Source organism: Vanessa atalanta, chromosome 9, assembly GCF_905147765.1.
Source record: "Vanessa atalanta chromosome 9, ilVanAtal1.2, whole genome shotgun sequence".
In the NCBI taxonomy this organism is placed as follows: domain Eukaryota; kingdom Metazoa; phylum Arthropoda; class Insecta; order Lepidoptera; family Nymphalidae; genus Vanessa; species Vanessa atalanta.
This window is the reverse complement of record NC_061879.1, coordinates 8,784,824-8,811,059: the sequence shown is the minus strand read 5'-3', so window position 1 is coordinate 8,811,059 and position 26,236 is coordinate 8,784,824. Positions and strand designations below refer to the sequence as shown.

The following is a 26,236-nucleotide window of genomic DNA, read 5'->3' as shown; positions in this document are numbered from 1 at the left end:
GTAGATACATATGTATGGCAACGAGTACATGTGTACAGAGACGAAGTACATACTTCTACATGACGTCATAAATCCGCAACGCGACCTGATCCTCTATTTGCGTTTAGTATATACCAGAGGTCGTTGTTATTTGAAATTAAAATACAGTAAGGCGGGCTTCAAAATTCACTTTGATATGCCAAACTTTAAAAATTAACATAAATATATTTTATTTGAAAGTTACGTCGTATTATGATTTGGTTTTAAGCCAATTTGACGTTTTATTTTCTTAAACTAGTTCTCATTGCGATAAGATCAAGGAGAAATATATCAACTAAAAATATTTAAAAATATTCTTCAATAATTCGAACTACATATCGTAGCATGTGGTATAAATTGCTCTAAAAAATTAAACGTACCAATATAGAACGGCTTGGATAAATTGTCTAATACTAACATTATTGATACGAAAGTAAATTGGTACTTTTTCACGACCAAACTACTCAACTGCATTTAATGAAATTTGGTAGCAATCAAGTTTGAATCTCGAGAAAAAGGCCACATTTCTGAATATAAATCCTTCCGCGGAAGTCGCGGACAATAACTAGCTTGTAATAAATTTGTATAATATAATTTAACTGTTCATATTAAAGCAGTGCCTATTTCTGGGAAGCTATGATTAAAATGTCTGATCATTTTCCAAGTTGTTTAAAAATACAGTCAAAACAAATAAAGTAATTACTAGGGTAGCAGCCGAAATAAGGAAACTGACCTGTGCTGTCCACAGCCACACCTTCGAAAATTTTAATCAGGAAATGTAGTGTCTAAGCATAATAAACCAAATACTTATTTTATTTTGTCAAAGCTTATCTTCGGAGTGAAATCATATAAGTGTGTTAAACTTGGTATTAAATAAAATAAGGGATGAGCCTTCTTCTTTTAAATAATTAAAGTAATCCATTTCATTACACTTACATTGTTTTTTTAAATTGGTATAAAATTGTTACATTTTTTATAACGGCTAGAAAGCCAAATGTCTTTTATAAAAATAGCAATCCAAAACACAAATTAAATATTTAAAATACAAGTTACCTAAAACATAGCACGATATAAAAATCCGAAACATCACTTGTTTAAACAAACGCTAAAACGGTTTGGAGAATTTTAATACATTTGGTTTGTGTTCACAGCAAATATTGTAGCAAAATTTCAATTATACGAAAATATTTTAAAACTACTACTATTTGCGTATGTGTTATATTTGTAAATTATATTTTAAAAACATTCTAATCAGAAATAATAACCAAGTATTTCAAGAATGCAATACAATCAATGAGACATCGTTGTAATCTATTATTAAAAACAATGGGCATAATAACGAGCGATTCATTAGTTAAGTATGAAAACATGAATCACTTTTAAAATGATTTGATTTGATTTTGAATTTGACTCTTATTACCGAACAATAATATAATTTTTTTCTTGGTGGTAGGGCTTTGTGCAAGCCCGTCTGGGTAGGTACCACCCACTCATCAGATATTCTACCGCCAAATAACAGTACTCTGTATTGTTGTGTTCCGGCTAGAAGGGTGAGTGAGCCAGTGTAATCACAGGCACAAGGGACATAACATCTTAGTTCCCGAGGTTGGTGGCGCATAGGTTAATATTTCTTACAGCGCCTTTGTCTATGGGCGGTGGTGACCACTTACATCAGGTGGCCCATATGCTCGTCCGCCAACCAATGCCATAAAAAAAATGTAATATCAAAAGAACAAACAGCCAAAATTTCATTAAACATTACATTAGTCATAATTGTCTTATATTTATCAAAGCACTAGCTACTCCTCGCGGCTTCACCTTCGTTAAGCGTTCTTGCTCCGCTCCCGTGGACCGTGACGTAATGTTACATAGCCCGTAACCTTCTTTAATCAAATGCAAAAAAATATCTTGGTGGTAATTCTTTGTGCAAGTCCGTCTGGATAGGTACCACCCACTTATCATATACTACCGCCAGACAGCAATACTCTTGTAGCAGTATTGTTGTGTTTCGGTTTGAACGGTGAATTGGCCAGGGTAACTACAGGCACAAGGGACGTAACATCTTAGTTTCCAATTCAGATTTTAAATATTTCTTACAGAACTATTATCTATGAACAGTGGTGACCGCTTACCATCAGGTTTCTATTTGCCAATCCGTCTGTATTAATATAGCATAAATAAATATTAAATAAATAAAGTAGGTAGTCTGATCGTAGAATATATTTTTCGCTTTATTAGCCAAAATGGTATTGTCTAAATCTTTTTGAAGAAATTGACATGATTTAAAATCTAAAGCTAAAATATCATTAGTATCCTTATTCTGTTACACAGTGAATATGTTTTATGAAAGATTAATATTTTAATGTTAAATAAATATCACGTCGAGAACTAAAAGCTTTTTAATGAATTAAAAGAAACGATGCGTGATGTTTTTAAGCGAAAAATGCAATCAAGAAATTGATTTCATGTACATATTATGGATAACGACGTGCGTCGAAATGAAATTTAATAAATTTTTACTCGTATATAAAAATGTAAAAAAAAAAATCTTGTAGTTTTTATTTTTTAATTGGATGGTATAGACATGAACTTTATTCTAGTTCATACATAAACTAGAACTATAACATGTATAGATTTCGGCTATCTAGGCTAGACTAACCTCTAGTAGCAAGTTACAATGCTGCAGATTCCTATGTTCCTCGATTCAATCACTGAATCGGAGCTATAAATAGAAATTGGGTTTTTTTAACATGACAGTACACATACGTGCCTAAATAACACGGAATGTCCTTCGTCTGAACTATTTCCGGTTATGTCGGGCTTGTGTTTATGTGTGTTTGTACACACATAACATCTTACAATTGGAGTCGTCAATTTGATACATTTTCTATTATTACAGTTGCTTATAAAAGAAATGGAAATATAATTTATATGAATTTAAAAAATACCTCTATATGATTTATTCGTCCAAAATTATCCGATTTGTAAATAAATATATAATGTTCTAAAAAAGTCGCATAAATTGTAATGCAATCGCATAAAAAAAAACTAAACTTAACTCTGTATTTCAATTCCACATAACATTTTGAATACGCAGCACACGTTTTAGCTCTTTTTGCAATATTTATTCAATTCTCCGAAACCGAATATTACATTACATACATTACAGGTACGTAGAATACTTCCAGTTAGGTATTTCCATTACAATTTTTATTGCGGATTTTAACCTGGCTCCGTGTTTTGCGAACAAAACAGAGTTTATCTTATTTAGGCGTTCAATTTGTATGCAAGACCTATGGCTCCCTGGGTTCGAAGACGGCTCTCATCATTTGCACTATCTAGGTAGAACAAAATTCTGTAGTCCTAAGCCACTTGTAACAGACCTTCGTGCATATTCAATTGAATGTTTTCCTATTCGTTGTAATGTTTTTTTTTATTCGATTCACATCTGTACTATAATTATAAATACAAACGTAACTGTCTATCTGTTGCTCTTTTACGGCCAAAAACCGAACTGAACTTGATGGAATTTCGTATGAAGCAAGTTTTAAGCCTATGGAAGGATACAGGCTAACGTGAGTATAGACGCGGGTGACAGTTATTAATAAAATGCGAATATAGCGTCGATTATTTAAAAACTTACATCAATAACAGACACCAACAAAGGTTAATATAATGTGTATAAATATTAATTATTGTCTTTTTTCTTATTTTGGTATATTATTAATAATTTGTGTATTCAAAAAATTGTGATAAAGTTTATTTAATTAACTGAATGTAATAAAGACCTTCAAGAAACGGCTAGAACCACAGCAGTTACTCTTTTTAACAAATCAAATTATTTCACCCGTGTAACTGTATTTTTTTTTCATCACAAAGTCCTCATTTCGACTTCTATCTACTATCAAGTTCCCTGAGGTTCATAAAACAAATATTTAACCAGATTTTACATGTAAATCATTTTTATATAACGTATTATTTTTACAATAAAAGCGTTTCATTTTAGCTGTTTCGGTTATCTGGGCTATGATATGACAATCAGTAATTTATGCTTTAATGTAAATTAATCCTGACTAAAAACATATTTCAAATGTAGTTGTGTTATCAAGATATAAACTAAATAGGCTAAAAATAAATTATTTAAAAAAAATATGCCTAAAGAAGTTAATCTAGGATTTTCGTATATAATATTATTTAAAATATCAGCAGAGGCTCAATAATAACAAAATTTATACGAAACAAATAAAATCATATTTATTCTGCTAATAATTTATTAAATAAAAATAAATTACATTTCAATCAATCATGAAATTGGAATTTAAATATTTTTTATTGGAATGATTTCTAATTTTAGACTAGATCTTCCGCGAAACCAGGGGCGAGACCCCTTCGTAGTTATTTCATATATCGCCGGAGAGAAGGTAATTGAATTGTCTGATGGCGTCCAATCGAAACCTATCAAACCGCTATTTCGCTGCGCTTTTCGATAGTTCTTGACGCTTAATCATCCCCACTTCATATTTCGAGAGCTATTGCCTCTGGCATTCGATGAATGAAAATATATTTCATATTTTGACCTTTCATACTTTTAGAGGATACAGTATAAATAATGAATTTTTTATGCGACATGAAATATGGCCAACTAGAAATTAATCTTTTACTTCTGTGACAAGGTTCCATAATTACTTTTAAATAAATAAATAAATAAATAAATAAATAAATAAATATTGGACAACATCACATACATTACTCTGATCCCAATGTAAGTAGCTAAAGCACTTGTGTTATGGAAAATCAGAAGTAACGACGGTACCACAAACATCCAGACCCAAGACAACATAGAAAACTAATGAACTTTTTCTACGTCGACTCGGCAGGGAATAGAACCCGGGGCCTCGGAGTAGCGTACCCATGAAAACCGGTGTACACACTACTCGACCACGGAGGTCGTCAAATTACTTTAAAGCAATAAAAACATTAAAACCACAAATCCAAAGAATCTTTCTATTCACATGGTAACTTTTTCATACAAAATAAACGAAATAAACAAAAACAACAATTTTTAAACACACCTACAATTTTTTACCGAAAATAGAGAATGTTGCATATTTAAAACGCACGCGAAACACGAATAATGAGTTCCTTTTATGGGTCAACCGTTTAAAAGTTGTATACTTCAGTGTTAACAGTGTTATGTCTAGCAAACACTCACGCAAGGGGTTATTCTAAGAACATGAAGTATAAGAAAGAAATGGCATGCATAAAATGCAAAACAAATATACGTTACGAGTAAATCAACTAAAATATGGATATGGAACAAAATAAATAAATCAATTATAACTGAATATTTGATTAAAATTCTGTATTAATTAGGTGTCATTTTTTAACATTATGTTCTTAAAAATGTTAATTAAATAATATGTCAATGAACGTGTCCTATACGGCTGAACCGATTTTGATGAATATATATTTTTGTGTGTTCTTGACTATCTCTTGTTCGTTCAAATTAGACTCAGAACGCGGTGTTTTGGCAAAATTGGCATGTAATTCAATAATTCCGTAATTCAAAGTAAATTTATTTACAGAATTTTAATGTATTATGTTTAACGTTTGGTTTTTATACGTCGAGAACAAATGCCTAATTTATAATAATGACATTTTTACTTCTGATCTGTTCTAAGGGGTTCAACGTTTATTTTTCACATTTGGTTTTAAAAACCTTGACACGCAATTTTACCATCACGAAATAGCCTTAATGCAAATATATATACACAAGACCTACTTAATGTTATACATCTAATATTCTATAAGACGAAAAAAATATATATTTATTTATTTCAGTTATTAATATACTCAGTTTAAAGTAGAATAACTTTTATGAATTTTGAAAAATATAACTAAAAGTTAGTGTGTTTCGCTTCTATTTATAATGAGATCGATTAATAAACTTAAATAGTGAAGTATCGCTTATTATTTAATTTATTGACATTATTTTATTCCTTCTTTACTTGTTTTTTTTTCTTAATCTTTCTTTCTTAGTCTTTCACGGCCAATCCACTGAACCGTATTTGATAAAATTTGGTATGAAACCAGCTTAATGTCCAACACAGGCTACATTTTATGCCTTGCTTAACTACCAATAAAACGCGAGTGAAGCTACGAACACCACCACTAGTTGTATTTACTATTTTAATTAAAAAGTAAATAATATATTAAAGTAAAGTTAAATAATACATAAAATGTTCAATCACGATTAATTCTCTCTACCGTGTTAAGTAATGTACGAGAGTATCCGACGAGAACCAATAATTAAACTACTGAATCTTGAACAAAATAGCTTCATTACTTTCATACAAAGAGACCTTCATCAGAATCGCTCGCATCCTCCACTTCAGTGTAAATTCAATACGACTTACAAAAGGATTATTATCTTCGAACTAATTGATAAAAATAAAACAAGTAAAATAATTAAGAACGATTTACTTGTTTTTGAAATAATGATATTAATCCGTATTAATTTTAATATAAATTCGATGCATACAGTATATACTGTCGTAGTAGCTGTCTGCGTGCCATCTGGATGGGTACCACCCATTCATTAGATGGCATTATTAACGTTATCCTCCCGGCCGACGGCAATTCTTTGTTTCGCTTGTGTTTTGATTCCGGTTTAAGCCGTGGATATCCGGCTTTATTTGTGCTAAATTGATTCTTTTTTTCTTAGTAATTGTTACCGTAGAAGCTTAAATATACATATGTATATGGTATATATATATACCTGAATCCTATATATAATTTGTTGGTCATCTCCAAAAACAAAAAATGGAAATTATCTGCTTAATTTGTTATTATTCGCATTTTTTTCTTATCTATCAATTTTTACATTAGAATATTAATGAACAAACTACTCAGGGAACCTTCAGCTTATTTTTGCAGAATATCTACCCAAACTTATACAAAACTACATAAAAAAATACTTATAAAACTCTTATAGATTTTTTTTTATTCCTATGTATTATTTAGTTTTATTAATAATAATTAATCCTAAAATATCATCTGATCCTTACATAAACTGACAAAACAAGAAAATCATGAGCGTATTTTTCGAGACAATTTTCCACGATTTAGATTGAAACCCATATGCTGAAAATGTTCCAAACGATCATCAATTTGATTTATATCTCTATTCCGCCATTATGGAAATCAGTTCTGAAAATGGCAAAATATTTTCACTGGTTTTAATTTTTTGTGGATTTTTAAATGAAAAGGGAAGCAAACGATCCAAAACTTTTAATGATATCCCCTAAAGAATATAATTTGGTTGAAGATTTTTTTAAATATTAATCAATGACTTTGGACGAAGCTGACAATAAATTAATTCTTTTTTCCACGAGAGATATAATTTATTACATTTTATATTTATCATCATCTTAGTTTACTGGCATTCTTAAAATATATACATGTCACCACACGTAAACCTTTTAAACATATCAAATTGCTGATATATACGAAGTATTTTAAGTGGTAGAACGTCGTCTTCAATATTGCTACTGTACAATTCATGACTACGTAAATTTGTTGCAAGAATTTCAGCAGCATTTCTTTCTTTGAATGGGAAACCCTTTGGGCAAAAAATGTATCACACTTCATCTCATCAAGAATACGGGAAGTTGTCGTCTAAAGATGTTTGAACTACTACTATGAGTACCAAGTGCTTCATCTGCAAACGGAACACAAAATATAATTTGAAATAAGCTGTATATTTCTGCTGATAAATTTAAGACGATCGCGTTAAAAGAATAACACGGAGATGAAAAAAAACCGCGGCTTAAAAATATATTACTGCAGTCTGAGTATTATCTTTAGAAAATTACACTTGAGACGAGTTATGTGCTACACTTGCGTGTAACTGATCTCATCAACTGATATTTTTCACGTGTAAAATTCGCTCATTTTTTACAATGACTCATATTCCTTTTATACACATGGCACTTTGCGTTTATGAAATAAAACGCGTGAAGTTCTTTTTTACGTAGAAGTTCATCCCGATGCGATTAAACCGTGATTATGCAGTGATGGTTGCAAATTGTTGCATGACTGTGTTTAAGCTTGCAAGAAAGATAAATGTTTAGATAAAGATTAATAGTAACATAAAATATGAATGAATGAGCCGAGATGACCCAGTGGTTAGAACGCGTGCATCTTAACTGATGATTTCGAGTTCAAATCCAGGCAGGCACCACTGAATTTTCATGTGCTTAATTTGTGTTTATAATTCATCTCGTGCTCGGCCGTGAAGAAAAACATCGTGAGGAAACCTGCATGTGTCTAATTTCAACGAAATTCTGCCACATGTGTATTCCGCCAACCCGCATTGGAGCAGCGTGGTGGAATATGCTCCAAACCTTCTCCTCAAAGGGAGAGGCCTTTAGCCCAGCAGTGGGAAAATTTACAGGCTGCTATTGCTAAAGCTAACATAAAATAAGTTTAAAGAGTGACTGTTTTGTATGAATTTATGTAATTTAATTTTGTCATGCTTTATATGTTAATAGATTTAATTAAATATATTCTTGTATTGTATATCAAACACAAAATTATAACACAATATATTGTTATAATAATGGGAAATACATTAAGCAAGTTTGACTTAAGTCATGCCAAGGTTGTGTACGTTTACAACACATGATAAGTTACGCGAAGTATGTATTATTTTATAATTTGGTATGTCATATCACTTTATATATTTAAGCCTTTAAAGGTCAACTGCTGCATATAGCTCGTCACTAAAACCAGCTGTCCAGCTATTATCCGCTGGCTTGTTCAGGTCGTAAGTCCACTTTGTTTATAAGTGTTTTTGTTTCTGATTCGTGGTGTTCATTCGCGGACTTTCCTTTTTCATAGATTATAAATAATCCAACCGATGTAGCGATGTCGTCTCCTGTAGGTCCTTAAAAGGAATTTTGATTCGTTTTAATACAGAATTAAATTAAATGTTAAGCTGCTACTAGTTCAATTTAAATTTAAGATAAACAAACCATCAGAAAACAAATTTTACTGTTACCGATGTTGACTACGGAACACTTAAAATACAGCAATCAATTTCCCATCTACTTGGTTGGTTGTGTTTGAGTGGAAAAATATCAAGAGTTATTAGTGTCGTCCATCCATCCGACAGAATAATAAGACTTGAACAGTTTGATCAATATCCTCACAATTTTTATAACTAAGTTACTTTATTTCTGTTGAACTAGAAATTATTTTTCCTCGTCTCCGTTTGAAATTTCCATGAAATATTTTCTATCATCTATTATCAACATTCCGTTAAACATTTCCATTACCGTTTTTATCAAAAAATATTTTCTCAATTATTAAGAATACACTTAAATATAAAGTAGCAATAAAGAAAAAACAAAATCAATATCATTTAATAATATTAACATAACATTACGTTTGCCTTCTTTCTCTTTTTTTAAAAAAAACCAAGCAATATACTTTTAATAAAGATTAATCGATATTTATGTAAATTGTCGACTTCTAACGTACGTTTAATGTGCCTTTACCGAGTACATACAGAAGTAGCATGAAGGTAGTAGATTTAAGCTTTAGCTAACTGAATTCACGAATGTCTATATTTAATAATTTACACGACTTAAACATTTTACCTCGGTCATGGTTCTTTATAAAACCGTTGAACAAATAATTAGCCTTGTTAATGGAATGTATAATGGAATTTAACAATATACTATAGCTATTGTTTTCTTTAACAACGTGAGAAACAAAGCCAATTATGGAAATAATTTCCTTCGATCATGAGAAAACTATTCAGGTTATTGAGTGAATAATGGAATAAAAGAAATGAGACAGACCTATATTCTGTGTGATTCTAATGAAAGACGTCGAAGAGATTCACATTGAAATAAATAACCTACCGTTTTATTAATTTTTATAGCAATCATAACTTATTATTTGAGCATATGTATATATATAATATTACTTATTAAGGGGAGGATATGCGTGAAATAGCAAAAGTTGAGTTGTGTTGCTTCCTTTGTTTTCAGTAAACTAATACTGATGATATGGAAAATCATTAGAAAATACAATATAATACTAGTTGTCTAGTTGGCTTCGTTCGCGTTTCAGGGGCTGGTCGACTGTGGGCTGGAAAAAAGTAACCTATGTTGCTAAGAGTTGCAGCTTGCTTTATGCCGAATGTTACAGAGTTATTTTGCGCATATAAGATTTGTGTAGATGTTAGTCTACACGACATAAATAATTCACTCTTTGTTTCAAAAACAATAAAACGAGTATGCAGAGTAGGTACACTCTTGAATTTCGATTATTTGAGCAAGCTGGTGATTAAAATTATTATTAATATTTAATTAAATAAACTTCATAATGATATTCTGTTGACAATTTTGATAATACCATATATTAAACATACTCTTTTGTTTTTTAAATTGTATACGTAATTCATAAGGACTTACAATTAGATATTTTTTTAACAATGAGATATAAACAAATAATACAGCAATATTTTTTGTACTGTAATACTCGTATTTGTAACAATAGTTTTCGGTATCGTAAAGTGTTTATTTTCATTTTATTTATGAAGTGTTCTTAAATTTGTTACTATTACTACAAATACGAGGTTTAATAGTTTTATATAAAAATATCAAAGGTATTTGTTGAACTGCATAGATTTAATAATAACATAATTCTTTAAAATGTTCATTGATATTGTATATGCAAAAATTAAATAATTTCATTTCGTTAATTAAATTTAAATTATCAACCAAAACGAAAGCTACATTTTGTTATAATCAAAATATTGTTTAGTATATTTAAGTGTATAACCGTTTTTAAGCATAAATAATAAACGCTGACGCATGCCTACCTTGTACTATATAGAACACGCATCGTCGAACACGGCGCGGAGGTGGTTGGTGATCCAGAACACGATAGGTGAACAAGCAAATATTATGGGAAAGAACGTATTTAAAACAACGGAAAAAAATATACATATTTAATATATGGATTGTTTCCTTGTTTAATCCGTATACGTTCCTATAGCATTCAGCCGATTGAACTGAACACATACACTTCAAGTGTACTTGTTCGCAAGTTGTATCGGATAACTTGTCAAAAAATCGGCCAAGTGCGAGTCGGATTCCATAACCGTTCAGACGGACGAACGGACGGACAGCGGAGTCTTAGGGACCAGTTTTACTCTTTGGGTACGGAACCCAAAAAATCATGTCGTTCAGTGAATTTTAAACAAATGAACTTCAGAACTGTTCTTTTATAATTGCTCTAAATCATATCGGTGTATTTTATGTTCACAAAGGAACGGAATGGTATTTTAATAAAAATAAATAAATATTTATCTTGGTTTGATACGAAAACAACTAGTTTTTAATTAAACTTGGCATGTTAATAACTATTATTGGGAATCGGTATAGAAAATTAGCGGACTGTGTTAGACGGCAAAGTATTAGCGAAAAAAAACACGACCACTATTAAATATTATCTTACATAAGCAAATCCTTTCTAAAGTAGTACGCTCTGTTGATCTGTAAAGAATACTCCACAGGCGACTCATTAAATATTTAGATATCGCGCTAATGATCTTTATCCGGTCTTTTTTCATCCAGACTATTATACTTAGTAATTAAAAAAAAAAAACCTTGTAACTAACGTCTAAATACATAAAGAGATATATGCTTTATTACGATATTATTATGATTTCAAATTACTTGCTACAAATTATATTAAAATAGATTTAAAATCAAAACCCAACGCAGAAAGCTCTAGTAAATAATTAAATTGTGATCCATGCTACTCTAATCGAAATGCTTTTATATAGAGTATGGAATGATGAATCAAGAGTTTACTCCAGCTGAATAATGAATTATTTACACGTAATAATTATTACGAATATGTATTCTACCCATTAGAATTGTGTCAGTGTATATAAAATGGAAGTAAAATTTGTTTTTTTTTTCGATAGCAAAATTTTTGTATGCAACAAAGCATTATTAATAATATGTAGAACAATAAAACATATAAGTTTCTAGGATTTAATGTAATAAAGGAAACGAAACGGTTTGTTTTCAAATCACACTAATGGATATCAATATGTTTTAGCGAGGTAAGTTTTATTTGTTTACTTACACTACACACACACACACACACTAATTCGATTGATACAGAACTTTCAAATTATGATCGGCTTAGGACATGTATTATATATGTTTTTAAATTGTTTATTTTTATCACACGACTGCCCAATAAAGGAATGTAATATTGTCCGAGTTTACGTATGTATGTGAGGTCCTTTATTCTACCATAACTTTTTAATTCCTGAACAAATTGCGATGTATATGGTATCGTTAGAATTCTTCCATTATTTTGAGAGTGAGACTGACTAATAATAATAATAATAATAAATAAATAAATATTGGACAACATCACAAACATTACTCTGATCCCAATGTAAGTAGCTAAAGCACTTGTGTTATGGAAATCAGAATTAACAACGGTACCACAGACACCCAGACCCACGACAACATAGAAAACTAATGAACTTTTTCTACATCGACTCGGCCGGGAATCGAACCCGGGACCATTAAAAAACATATTTGAATAAACTCTTATTTTAATTGAGAAGTCGGGATGTTCGGGTAGTATAAATAAAAATATATTGCCTACCTGAGGCATTCAAAAATAAATTTTCATGTTCTTGTAAAAGCAATTAAAATACTTCAATAATAATTGTTTTTATGAAAATATATTTACTTATAAATAACATTGTTTCATTTTGTGTATTTTTATAAATTTAAATTTTACAATATGCTAGCGACCCGCCGCCGGCTTCGCACGGGTGCAATGCTGATACTAAACATACTACAGAATGTCTTACAACGGTCACAGTTTTTCAGTCATTAGACAATACAAATCGCTATGTACCTGCTTACATGCTGTTAAAGGCCATTGATCTATATTAAATGCACATTGTATTTAAGGTACGTAATTGGAAAAGGATTAATGCTGTATTGCTTAAAGTCGCTTCGAAATTAAGCTTCGAAAATAATAATTTTTGGGTTTTCCCTAAGAGATAGACATATACCATCACAGACTGTAGTACATTATTTTGATGTATCTCATAGCGTTCAGCCAGCGTTTGCATTTGCAAAAAAAAAAAGTTTTTATCACATTTAACATCACTTTAGAAACCTCTAAAGCTATCAGTGGTTCCCTACGAAAGTGTACATGTATTACATATAAACCTTCCTCTTGAATCGATCCGTTGTGTTATTTTAAAAATCTTAGTATACACAGACAGACAGCGGTCAGCGACTTTGTTTTATACTATGTAATGATTTTAATTGTGTAATTATTTTTTATGAAAACATAAAATCTGTATATTAAATATATTTATTAAATATTATAGACTTCTTAGTAATAATAAAAGATATAAATTCAGTCTGATTTTCCTAATGCAATAGTGTGATTCGAGTTTCAAGTGTATAAAGAAATTGTGCTAGATATTGTTTCAGACAAAATGACATCAGTAATAAAAAACATCCAGCACTCCTGTTCTGATCTCTTAGCTTGCCACACTCAAGGTGGTTTAACAATAGTATTTTTAGATCGTGTTTATACGTTAAGTTTCTAGTGCTTTCAGACACGTAGTTTCATCTTTCCGTAAATCTATCTGAATCGTAAACACAAAATTTTGTTTGAATATTTTGAATATAACATAGTTGAAATACTGAGAGAAAAAAATACTTAATACCCAAAAAAACATGAAATTAGTTTGCACTATATTTTACTACGGTCAGTCATAACTGTATGTGCACTTAAAGAGCATGGAGTTGTCTTTACAGACAACTTAAAACTTACCAATGGCTTAAACTTAGTCGTAAAGATGGAGATACTAAGTAACTGCAGCAACTTGAACGCACAGACACTATATTGGTTGCGGGTCACATTGACCCAACATCGACAACGGCGTGTTTAAAGTAATTTTGTTTTCTTTGTACACATATGCAATAAAAATTATCCATTTTATTTTAAATAGATAGCCAAATAGGAAAACTTGAAACATCATTGTAAACAAAGAACCATTAACCCTTGTTTTCTCAATGAGACGTCCTGAGAAATGTTCTTAAAATGGCTTAAACTCAGTTAAGTCTTATTTTGGTTCCACGAACAAAGTGTATAAAGTTTAAGAGTTTGCTGTAGACGAAGTTCAGGGCATTTAAGACTATAATTTATAGTAAAAAGGCGACAAATTTAAATAACACTTTTCGCTATTTCTTCTTAGAAAACCTCATTTATACATTATAAAAAGAATAATACTTTCAATAAATAACAAAATAAACTCCCTCGCTTTGATGTCCGCTAAAAAACAATTATTGACTATTAGAAACGTTTTTCTAATTTGTATTTCGTATAAGTATTATAAACCGATAACAATACAATGATATAATAATATTTTTTCAATTCAATTTTCAATATAGCGGATATATTTACTCTTATTAAACTAAAAGGGTCAGGGTGCTTTCCTCCTATAATTTATGACTTTTACATTTACGAATTGCTAGCGATAAAAAATCGATTAAGCACCCTACGATTTCTCGCGTTAATTTATTCAAATATATTACAATATATTTGACTTTTAAGTGAACGTTTTATTATACAATTAAAAATTAAAATGTCATTAATATGTTGTGAGAATAATTTTCTATTACAATAATCTACATATAAAACGCTACGAAATTGAATGCGCAAACAAGTAAAAGACTGTATAAAAGCCGGTTCACGATAAAAAATTATATCCTCATAACAAAGAGCAAGCGGCGGCTTTATTCAGTAAAGTCCACTTTGTTCCAATTCGAGACAACAACAGCTGAACGAGCTAGTTGTCATAGTTCCACAGTTCCAATATTGGCAAAGTTAGCCGCCACAAAATGGACCAGCCCACATTTAACATTCGTCGCATCCCAGTCACGTTACGTCATCCTAAGCTCTGTAATCATTGCTCCACTACGGTCTACGGGTACTATACTATAAAATACACTCGAATAATGGAATACTATCGAAGCAGGCGCGCTTGTAAATAATATAATCATTATTGAAAATTATGAACGTATTTTGCTCTTTAGTAAATATCTAATGAATCCTTTTGAAATTATGTTCAAACAAATTGTAATTTCGTTATAAATAACAAAACCCAACTTCAAATATTTTAACATCATTACTGCTTTCAATCTAGAAATTGTTAACATTTAATACAACGCTTTTGTTATGTTCAAAAGGCCGTAAACAAAATTCTCGAGCTGAAAAATCTTGTGCTGCGTTCTTTTCTTCGTGGCGGGACAAAGTGTAAGGACTCGTTAACAAACGACTTGAAGACTAGCAAGTTTTTGCACTCATTAAGAAAGACAAAACCCTGTTTCCTCATCCCAGTTGGAAAGCTAAACTGTCTTTTTGCATTCCATTTACGTCAAATTCACTGAAACTGTATTGTTTTATTAATTTAATTCTTGACGAATTCATATTGGGAGGTTATCAATTCGGATTTTTTTTTTTAATTGACAATATTTATTTATGGTTTTATATTATAATAGTTGTCGTCCGCGTTATTTGAATTGAAGATTTAAATAGGGGTAGGAAACTAGTTACTAGTGAACTGTGCGTATATAAATCAATATATTCGGTAATCGTGAACCGGTTTGCAGGTATTACTAGGTAGTATGGTTAATTGGTCATAGAAAAAAAAAGAAAATTTCTGCTACTAAGGCTGGAAAATGACGGATTCATCACTTGTTTACCTAAATGATGCTCTTTATTCCTGCAACGTTTTAATGCCCTATTTATTTATTAATTTACTTCTTTGAAATCATGCAATCGATTTTGATATGATTTTTATAAATACAAATACATATGTATGTTGGTTAATATTTTGCGCAAATTGCTAAACTATGACTGTGTTTGACCAGAAAAACAGATATTTATGGTCTAGTTAATTATGGTAACGTTGACTACATCAAACAATGTACTAAAGATGCGTTAGATAGCATGTTTCTATCTTCTAAGGTACACTCATAACAACTATTGTCAGTTATTATAAAATGTTCAAAAGTTATTTGCTAACCCATTTTCTACAATGAATTATTAATCTTTATTCAGATGAGGATTATTCATCTGCAGTTTAGCAGCGTTCGAAATAAATATTCATATCCTTATCATTTTTTTTATTAGTAAATTGCACCCTTGTGAGACCGGGTTAGGTTTCTAGTATTTAATATAATAAACTATACTTATTTACCATTAAATAAAAACTTTTACCTATACACAAACTTGTAAACTCAAACATAATATTTTAAATTACGATAAAGTATTAAAAAGACTAAGAATTTATTAAATTCCATTTTCCTTTTTTTTTAATTTTATTTTATTAATATTAACCCACCTAGTTATAATATGAAGTGCATAAATTATAAATTCGCCGTTTTCTTTGAAATACTGTATATTAATATAGTTGAAATAAGTAATCTTTTTTACAATGTCGAACTCGACCAAACAAATTGTCTCAAGAATATGTAAAGATTTGTATCTTTACATATTCTGAACTACTCGATGACTTGTAAGTGGTTCTTCTTAGTGCTTCATTCTTTTCAATCGTGACTTATTTCTTCGCTATAAATGTAGATAAAAATCTAAATTCACTTTAAAGGATCTTGTATAAGGCTCTTCGGAGTGACAAGGAGTTATTAGTCACGGTAAACGAACAGAAATGTCTGCTAATACTATGTGAATATATGTTGACGACGCAGAAACGGTGATTTTACGCATAAATAAAATAGAAATTTTGAGAGTAGAATTAATGTCCGTAATATTATAATACTTTATAATTAATTGTATGTTAAAAACTAAATTAAAATAATGTTTTATTTAACTGGGAACAAACTGTTTTGGTCACTATAAGCCTACACAGGACCGGATCTACCATATGGCTTTTTGGGTTTCAGCCCAGGGCCCCGTGGATTCAAGGGGGCCCCAGTTGAATCAAGTCAAAGTCAAAAAAAGACGATAATGCAAAAGAATCCAAGGTTTGCAGTCCTGCGAGTCCTGCAGTTAATCAAATCCGTTCAATTAATTTAATTCAGGTCTACGTTCAGATATGTATATGTTTTAGCCCAGGGACCCTAAACTTACGGTCCGGCCCTGAGCCTACATATATACATAGGATATGACATCAAATGCAATCAGAATCTAAATACTATTTAATCAAGTAGGCTCCTGAAAACATGTTTGCTACTGAGAGAACCCTGATGTCTTCGCCAATATCATAGCCCGACTGGCTTCTTTCTAGCAAAGATGGGGACACAGTGCTCATTCAATTTTGACTGATGCTTCTAAAACTGTTTTCTTAAAATTGGGCTGTGACCTGAGTCGGTGCGGGAACAGTACATTTATTAATAAAACTTCTTTTTTTATTGTTGTTTTTGTACTTATTGATGTTATTACCATAGGTTGATTTATTACCTGAAATAATATATTATTATTATTATTTTCTATTATTTTAATTACAGAGTTTATATACAATAATATTTATACATTATAATATATTCTGCCTGAAAATCAACTACAGTTGCTTTTTGGAACTGATACTTTTTATTGTATACGCTTTTATATAATATTATTTGAACTTGATTTTTTGTTCTTTTTTGTTATTGTCTGTTATTTAATACATAATCAAAGAGCAAGAGACTTCTTTCCAATCGGGTGTCCCGCGACAAATATGTTTTTATTGATTATATTAAGATTTACATTTATTAATAGGTCGATTTAAAAATTATTGTGGTATATTATATATACCGTGCCCAGCATGTATTGACTTGGTTGTGTCACAACAGCTCCTTTACAAAAACATCGCAAAAGGAGTCCCAAGATCGATCGCTTGTACATATCTACTTACTACTAATTCCGTTTCTGACTTTCAAACTGACGATATATATTTTCTTACCTTTCATGTTACTCATCTATTAAAATTTGTCTTGTATTTTTTTTATTAACGTTACACTAAATCATATATTAAACGGACAAGATAAATATTTTAACAAATATATTAAAAGAATGAATACGCGATGTTTCTATTTATTTATATTTTATGTTCGCTCCATTTACAATCTCTAAATGTTTCACAGCGTGACATATTTCTCATATTTGGAAAAGGATCCGAGGCTAAATTTCGTTACATTATGATCTACACAAACAAATGATTCATGTACAAAAATAAATGGAACACCAGCGATGTTTAAAAAATCGTCCGTTTTATCATAAAATTTCTAACGATTTATCTTTTCTGAAGTTGTCGTCGCATTACGTCAGTCGTAAGTCTGTTCTATGACGTCAATTTTGCTCAACGCTTGTAATTATATTCGACGCTTTATTATCTCGTACAATAAATTTTCAGGCTAGAGCATACACAAATAAGCTTGCTCTAAAAATGCTTTTAAAAATAAATGCAACATTTTAAATAACAGATGACTTGTTTTCAGTAAATATGTTGCGGGGTACTCGAAATGATCGGAAATCATTATGTTAAATTTGTTTCACGATATGCAGTTGTAATAATAATGCTGTAATACATTCAAGCTTCAGGCAGCAAATGAGTAAACCACAAGAGCGGTTTTAGTGAATGAAAACGATTTATAAGAACATATATTCTTTATAACGGAGATGGCGAGCGTATTAAACATGTGAATTTAAAGAGAATTGCGGATTCAAACTCGGGCAAACACCACTGAATATTATGAACATAATTTGTGTTCGTAATTAATTTCCTTTATCGTTGGTGCCTGTATGTGTTAGATGAAAATCAGACACATGTCATCTCCTCAAAATTGTGACTTATATTACTGAAGTGGATAAAAATATTTTTATTCATATGTAATAATAATATTTCGATTAGTATCATAAACCTACAATTTCTTCTGTAATGCGACAAGTAGTAATATATACGAACTGATGATATTATTTTAACATTAACACTCTCAATTGAAATGAAAGCTAAAAAATATCACTTAGAGCAAAAATTCGTCTCAGTTAATGGTTTTAGACAATCGCGACTGAAAGCAGAGAAAAAAGTAATAAAACTCCATAGGATAAGCTATAAATTGCCTTATGTGGAGAGAAACGCGACCGAACGCCCGAAATTGAATGAGATCATTGCCAAAATTGTTTCTGTAGATCCCTTAGGTAATATTTAATTCATGTCAAACATCCTCCAATGTCCGTTACAGCAGTAACGGACAGTGAATTTAACATCTTTTATAGCAATAAAAGATGTTAAATTCACTGTCCGTGGTCAATTTTGTGTATTTATTTTGTTATCCTATTAAAGAAGCCTAACCTGTGTTATAAATGCGTAAACAAGATTGTTTATTCGTTTGTATAACTTTTATTTCTTAATTACTCAATCATAATGAATTTGAATACACTTTGTAAGGGATACATAATCTAAGACTCACTTCATAATAAAACGTAAACTAGTCTAAATAAATAAAACAAAATATATACAATAATAGTCAATGCTACAAAAAGGATACAATTTACACTTCCCTACTTATGTTATAAATGCGAAAGTAACTCTGTTTGTCTGTCCGTCTATCTGTCTATTGCTCTTTCAAGGCCAAGCAACAGCTTAAACCCTAAGAAAGGACATAGGCTATTGTTATGCCTATCAACCTAACGAGTAACCTTTAAAACGCAATCGACATCGCGGACGACAACTATTAATAAATAAAGATAAATAACGAAATGTCTGCTCGTGGAACAGGTATTAAATAAAACTGAACAATAACCAGCAGTGGATACTGCTACGAAAGTATTCATACAATGGAATGGTTTGAAATATTTTTTGATTATAAAACAAATGCAACTTTCCTTTTTAATGGTCTCAGTTGCTGGCCTTTTATCTGTGGAAACTGTTGTTCAATTTGAAATTCCCGAGCTATACAACGTTGTATAGTGCTTGAAGTATGGACAGCTTCTGTTTTGAATATTAATTTCTAATGATTCAATTAATTCATATCAATTATTACAGGTACTATAGATTTTTTATGATATAAGTTGGCGGACAAGCTAATGAGCCATGATGATAAGTGGTCACCACCACCCATAGACAATAACGATGTATCAAATATTAACGATTCATTACATCGCCAATAAATAAATGTTAACTGTCTATAGTTTTATGACAATAATCAAATAGCTATTCGGAATTATTATTGATGAACAAAAAATATAAGCTGTTTAAATTAATTCAGCTATAAAATGGTTCAATATTCGAATACAAGGCACGTTAAGATTCAATACATTAAATCTCATCATGAATTTATACCATTAGCATAATGAGAAAAGTAATTGTCTTTCTGCATAAACTGGATAAATATCTTATATTATGTTATGTTCGAGAAATTTACAATTCTTTCGTACTAAGTTTTCGTGCATGTATTATGTATTGGCAATTTGGCAGCTTTCCCTTGGAAAACATCCGGACCGCCTATTTTCTCCCTCCTTATCTGACACGATAACCTATTCAAAAATTACTCAATTGAATATTGCGTTCAGCCAGAAAAACAAACAAATAGATCTCAACTCTTTATCATAAACACAAGCTAAAGGTATTTTTTTAATTATCATAATTATTGTTTACAGAAAACACGTTCACAGTCGTGGTGGAAAAAGATGGACGAGGATTGGGAATGTCGGTTTGTGGTGGAAGCGGTCTCGTGAGGATAAGAAGATTGTACCCGCCACAACCTGCCTGGCGTACTGGCAGGCTCGCTCAGAAGGATCTCCTGTTATCAGCCAACGGCGTACCACTTGCTGGACTCAGCACTTACGTAAGTACGATAATAGTTCAATTGTTTTTTCAATAAAAAAAAATAGAAAAAATATTAACAACTAATAAGTTAATATAAGTTCAACTAAAGTAGATATTTGAATATTTAAATATTGATGAACTTCTAAACTCGATGAAATTAATGTAAATATACTTAGACATTCTACTTTACGACTAAAAATGTTTTAAAAACTTTAAAATTAAAAAATGAAGCGCAAATTCCATCAGCTCCTCGTTTATCTTCAATCTGAAAACACAATTTACTCTCAAACGGAAATTAAAATATTGAAAATTTAATAAACTCCACGAAATTATTTGATCGGCCCATTTTTCCTTATAAATTTTTTAGCAAGAAAAACATTTGCTAGCGACTACCAATAAAATGTTATAATAAAGCGAGGCTATGCAAACTGATCCAACATTACAAAAACATTGACCGTTAAAATACATTTATTCGGAAGTAGAGTTACAGAATAAATTGATTCATGATTCTAAAAATATTGAGTAAGAAACGGTGAAACTCCGAAATGGAATTCGTAAAATATTATGCCGGCGGAAAATAAATACGTGCATTTAAATTGGAAATTCTCGTAGCCCTTTCTACAACCAAGAACCGAGTAATAAACATAAAAACTTTTATATAAACGTCAACACAGCTTGCTACGAGACGTACAGTTTGTAATAAGGTGAGTAATGTCGGCCACGGAAATATTATGACCTTTCTTCGACGCCTGCAACAATTCATGATATGAAAAGTCATGTCATATTCTCGCTGGTGTACATTTAACGTTATGAAAAAGTTGTAATTACGAGCTCTCAAATAGTTTATAATCTTACTATATTTCTTCCAAAATCCTACGCAAAATTTGTGTTGTTTTGTTATATTTGAGCCCAACGTAGAATTGAACACCTATTTGGAACAAATCAAGGTAGCAGACGCTGTATCACACTATAAAAGGATTTCTTTTTTTTATGAATACATTGTGGTTTTTACGTTCACTTCCAGATTTTAGGTACTACTTAGGCGTTCATGTTCTTATATTTCTATTACTTTACATATAAATAAATGCACTGTTTGTATAGTTGTTACAGAAAAGTTTTTTTTTTTATAAATTAAACTTTTCTTTCTTTTCTTTTAATGGAACGACGAAATTTAAACAAAAATTAACTATCATAACTGTATTTTTTACTTATTTTTACTAGCTTATTCTATGTTAAAAACGTTTCTGCATGTATATTTTATAAGTATAAAAACATTTACTAATACGTATTTTTTGATTAAAATTGATTTTTAAGTAAAAAGGCTACAGGTGAAGTGTTCGATTAATTTCTCTGAACGCATCACATTAAAACGATCAGATTATTTAAAACTATAAACAATATATTATACTCGTACATTAAATTTATGTTTAAAATGAATAATGTCATTTTAGAAGCTTTTATCAAAAACAGAAAGCTTACGTGGTATACATTTTAAACCTGAATATAAAATTGTTACAGTCGCCGCTCCAAACTTTACCATCATCTAACGCCACACGAACAAAGTCATAACACCTCGTACTTTATATATACTTATAACTTCCTAGTTAAAAACAGTTTATCGTAGTCTGTCATTGTGCTATTGTTTCTATAGACGCGCAGAGAATTGAAGACAACACTCTTATTATTGCACGTAGCACGCCAATAATGTCTGAACATCGGGAAACTTTGTCTCACGTTGTATCCGAAGCTGTAAACACATGTCGCAGATAACGTGTTCGAGAAACTTCGGAATTCATTGAAGACAAGCTGTGTCTTTTGATCACGAACGTAGTTTAAGAATACGGAATTGTTCAAATACTTGTATGTGAGAGTGTACATTATTTGACGATAGAGTAACAAAATTTTAATACAATTGAATATGACAATTAATAAAATAATATTATGAAATAAAAAGCATACGTTAAAATTGAATAGTGTTTTCATTTCGAAATCAAATTGAATATTCATTTTTATATTCATTCACACTGACGATATTTGACCGTAATTGTGTTTTCATGAGGTTAACAAAAAGGAGTCCGTATTTATTTAACAAGTAACAGGACCAAATATGTAAATCAATGTGTTTGTAAATGATTACTGGGTAACAGAATTCAATTTCATTTCATTTTCCTCGTATAACTGACCGAGAGAATAAAATGTGCGAGATTGTAATATTGCCCTGATTAAATAAAACTCCGGTATCTATATATATACGATATACGTACGAAGGACCTTCCAATTAGTGGTTTAACAATAAGTTCTATTTTTAATTTAGGAATTAAAATAATTAAAAAGGAAGTGAGGTAACAAAGAGCCGCTTAATACGCAAACATTTCTCTCCAATTAATGAAAATGATCGAGGATTTGAACATATTCTATTTGCATGTAGATTACGAATTAGAATGTGAGCTCAATTTAAGCACTTAAAACTGTGTTGTGATTACCCGATTTAAAGCTTTAATTTATTTGAGAAAAATATATATGCATGCATTATTAAACGTAAAAATGAACCAATAAACAATCCCACTTCAAAAAATCTTCCAAGTTAATCGAAGCCGATCAATATTTTTTACTTAAGCTGATTTTGGCATCGACTAACTAGATCTTACGAGTGCACAAGTTTGTGCGCAACGACAGTGTAGTGCACCGGTAAGATACGAATACTATCTGACACAAGCAGCAAGTAATTAGGCGCCAGGACAACGGCCTTACGTACTTTCCAATGCACGGGACTGTAATAAATTCATCAACTTCTTATCCCGACAAGTTAGTCAAACCTCCGGGACCTCGGAATCACCTAAAGAATAATCGAGCTATTATTCCAGTTATAAAAACATGTAGACCATTTGAATAATTTCTACGTATCAATATTTATCATTTATGTCACCTTTTCTTAACGAGACCGTCAACTGAGGTCACAACACAAAGCACTTTTTCATATCTAACAATAACGGTCTCTTTTGTCACTTCGATACGATACACAAAGCGACTGAATAAAGACCTAACCTCTGTTGGTGTCACTTGAAAAATAGATGGTCCCCTTTGTCTCAGTGAATTAGTAGTCGACATAACTATGGCCGCTAAATGTTAGAATTAGTCTAGAGTTCTCGCTTCAATTACTCTATTTAATTAGATAATAGACTTTATTCAAGTATAGTTTACATTCAGCTTGAATTAGATGTGAAGCTCAGCTTCAACTGAATTTCAAACCGTGTTTAATGAGGCCTTGAAGGTGTTTAATCGTATAGTTTAATGATCTTTGAAACTCCATCATAGTAAACTCGCTTAATAGCAAAAATATATTTTAAAAGCATTATTGTTTCACATATTTTTTAATGTTATAAATAAAACGACGAATATTAAAAAATAATAATTACAGTCGTTTAATAATATAAATCATTATTGCCTCTTTTTTTAAGTTATTAATTAAGTATTCGCATTATATATAAAAACTATTAGTCACGAAACAATGCTAAATATTAATAAATTAAATATATTAAATTATTTGGTTAATTTTTTACGAAATTAACTTCTTTTTTTAAAAAAAAAACACGTTATAGCCACATCAAGAACGACCAAACGCTTACTCGATCAATACTCACAATCCCACAGAATGGCTTATTGCTTCAATAACCTCGGTTTTGGCTGGGCTATTAAACGCGGCGTAGGCCAACAAAATATAGTGCACCAATAAGAGTTATCTCTTTGACAATTGCATTCTAAATTACAAGATATCACATTATAAAACTATTTTGACTGAATTTTCAAAATCTACCTAAAAATATTAAAGATTATTTTTTGTATAGTCTTAATTATAATCCCATTATGTCAAAATTAAACCAAATCGTAAAGACTTATAGGTTAAATCTGTGTTTATATGGTCCAAACAAACCGGTATAAATAGTAGATAGTATAGATAGATAAGTACGGTAGATAAATAATAAATAAATAAATATTGGACAACATCACATACATTACTCCTGTTGCATCTCATGCAACTTTGTGTAGCAATAATGTAATTTTTAGTTTTAAGTTTGGGTGCTATAAAGGATAAATAAATAAATAAATACTCTGATCCCAATGTAAGTAGTTAAAGGACTTGTGTTATGGAAATCAGAAGTAACGACGGTACCAAAAACACCCAGACTACCAGACGACCAAAATATTAATATACATTTTTTATTAGCCATTCATCGTCTATCCATACAAAAGTTATTTAGTTAACAATCACTTATTTGAGTTTGATTTACTCTATCCCAATTAGAATCATCAATTTGTAAAAAACTCTTCCATAAGTAATTAGCGTTAAACAGCAAACACATATGCTTTTTTTGTACAGTAATTTATTTAATTTACTTAATTGCAAAGAACTATTATTTTAAGCATTGCTTAAACTAGTCTAATTAGTCAATTGCCCTTAAGAACATAACGTAATCAAATAAGATCGTTTTAAAATCCAATTGACTTGCGTATTAACTTTCTTACTCATCGTAAAAAATAAATAATTGAAATGACATTGTTTACAAACTCGTTCAGAAACGTTTACCAATTTAATATATTATCAATAACAGGAGGCTCTTGAAGTTCTTCGCACGGCTTCGACAAGGGTAGAGTTACGAGTGTGCCGGCCGCCAAGCGATGTCCTCGAGAGTGTCACGCCGCCGGACCCTCCGACCCCCCCAGCTCGGACGCCACACCCGCCACACTTACCCCTCGACCCTCTTAACTGCCATCCTTTACACGCAAGGTGAGATATCTCAAGCACTTAATCAAAATATAATCTCGCAACAATCCGAAAAACATGCTAAATTAAACATTTACATAGCTTATTATTCTTGAATACGTGGACAGATGGGTTTATTCAAGTTCATTTGTAAATTGATAATATTTAATAAACACATAAATACTATAAAATACATTTTTTACTAAATATTACTTTGTAGGCCTCATAATTCCAAAAGAGTTGAATGGAGTCAGCCGTTTAAAATTAAACTAAGTATCGTCTAGTTCTGACTCCTATGGATTTTTCTATAACGCAGTCGTCAATTCAATTAGATAGACCTCAAAAGCTTTAGCATCTGACGGCCGAAAAAGTACGCCATAATTTTTTTCATATCTTGTGCAACTGCACACTGCTTTAAAATAGTCAAGACTACACTGCGCCCAAATAAAAAGGATTAGAGGAGCGAATAATGTCTGAAATATCCAAGCCAGAATCTTGTTGTTTTTACATATATTTATAATTACTGAACATACGCGAATAAATACGACTTATTTGTA

The 26,236-nt window shown here is 30.8% G+C and overlaps 1 protein-coding gene across 3 annotated transcripts in view; it reads left to right on the top strand.

The window, feature by feature from the left end:
* Positions 1-26,236, top strand: part of LOC125066637 — a 104,300-nt gene that overhangs the window by 59,939 nt on the left and 18,125 nt on the right. For all 3 annotated transcript variants that reach the window (XM_047674834.1, XM_047674835.1, XM_047674833.1), the window contains exons 4-5: positions 20,749-20,936; positions 25,528-25,703. In XM_047674834.1, coding sequence (XP_047530790.1) covers positions 20,749-20,936; positions 25,528-25,703 — 364 coding nt within the window. The remainder of the gene's footprint in view (positions 1-20,748; positions 20,937-25,527; positions 25,704-26,236) is intronic.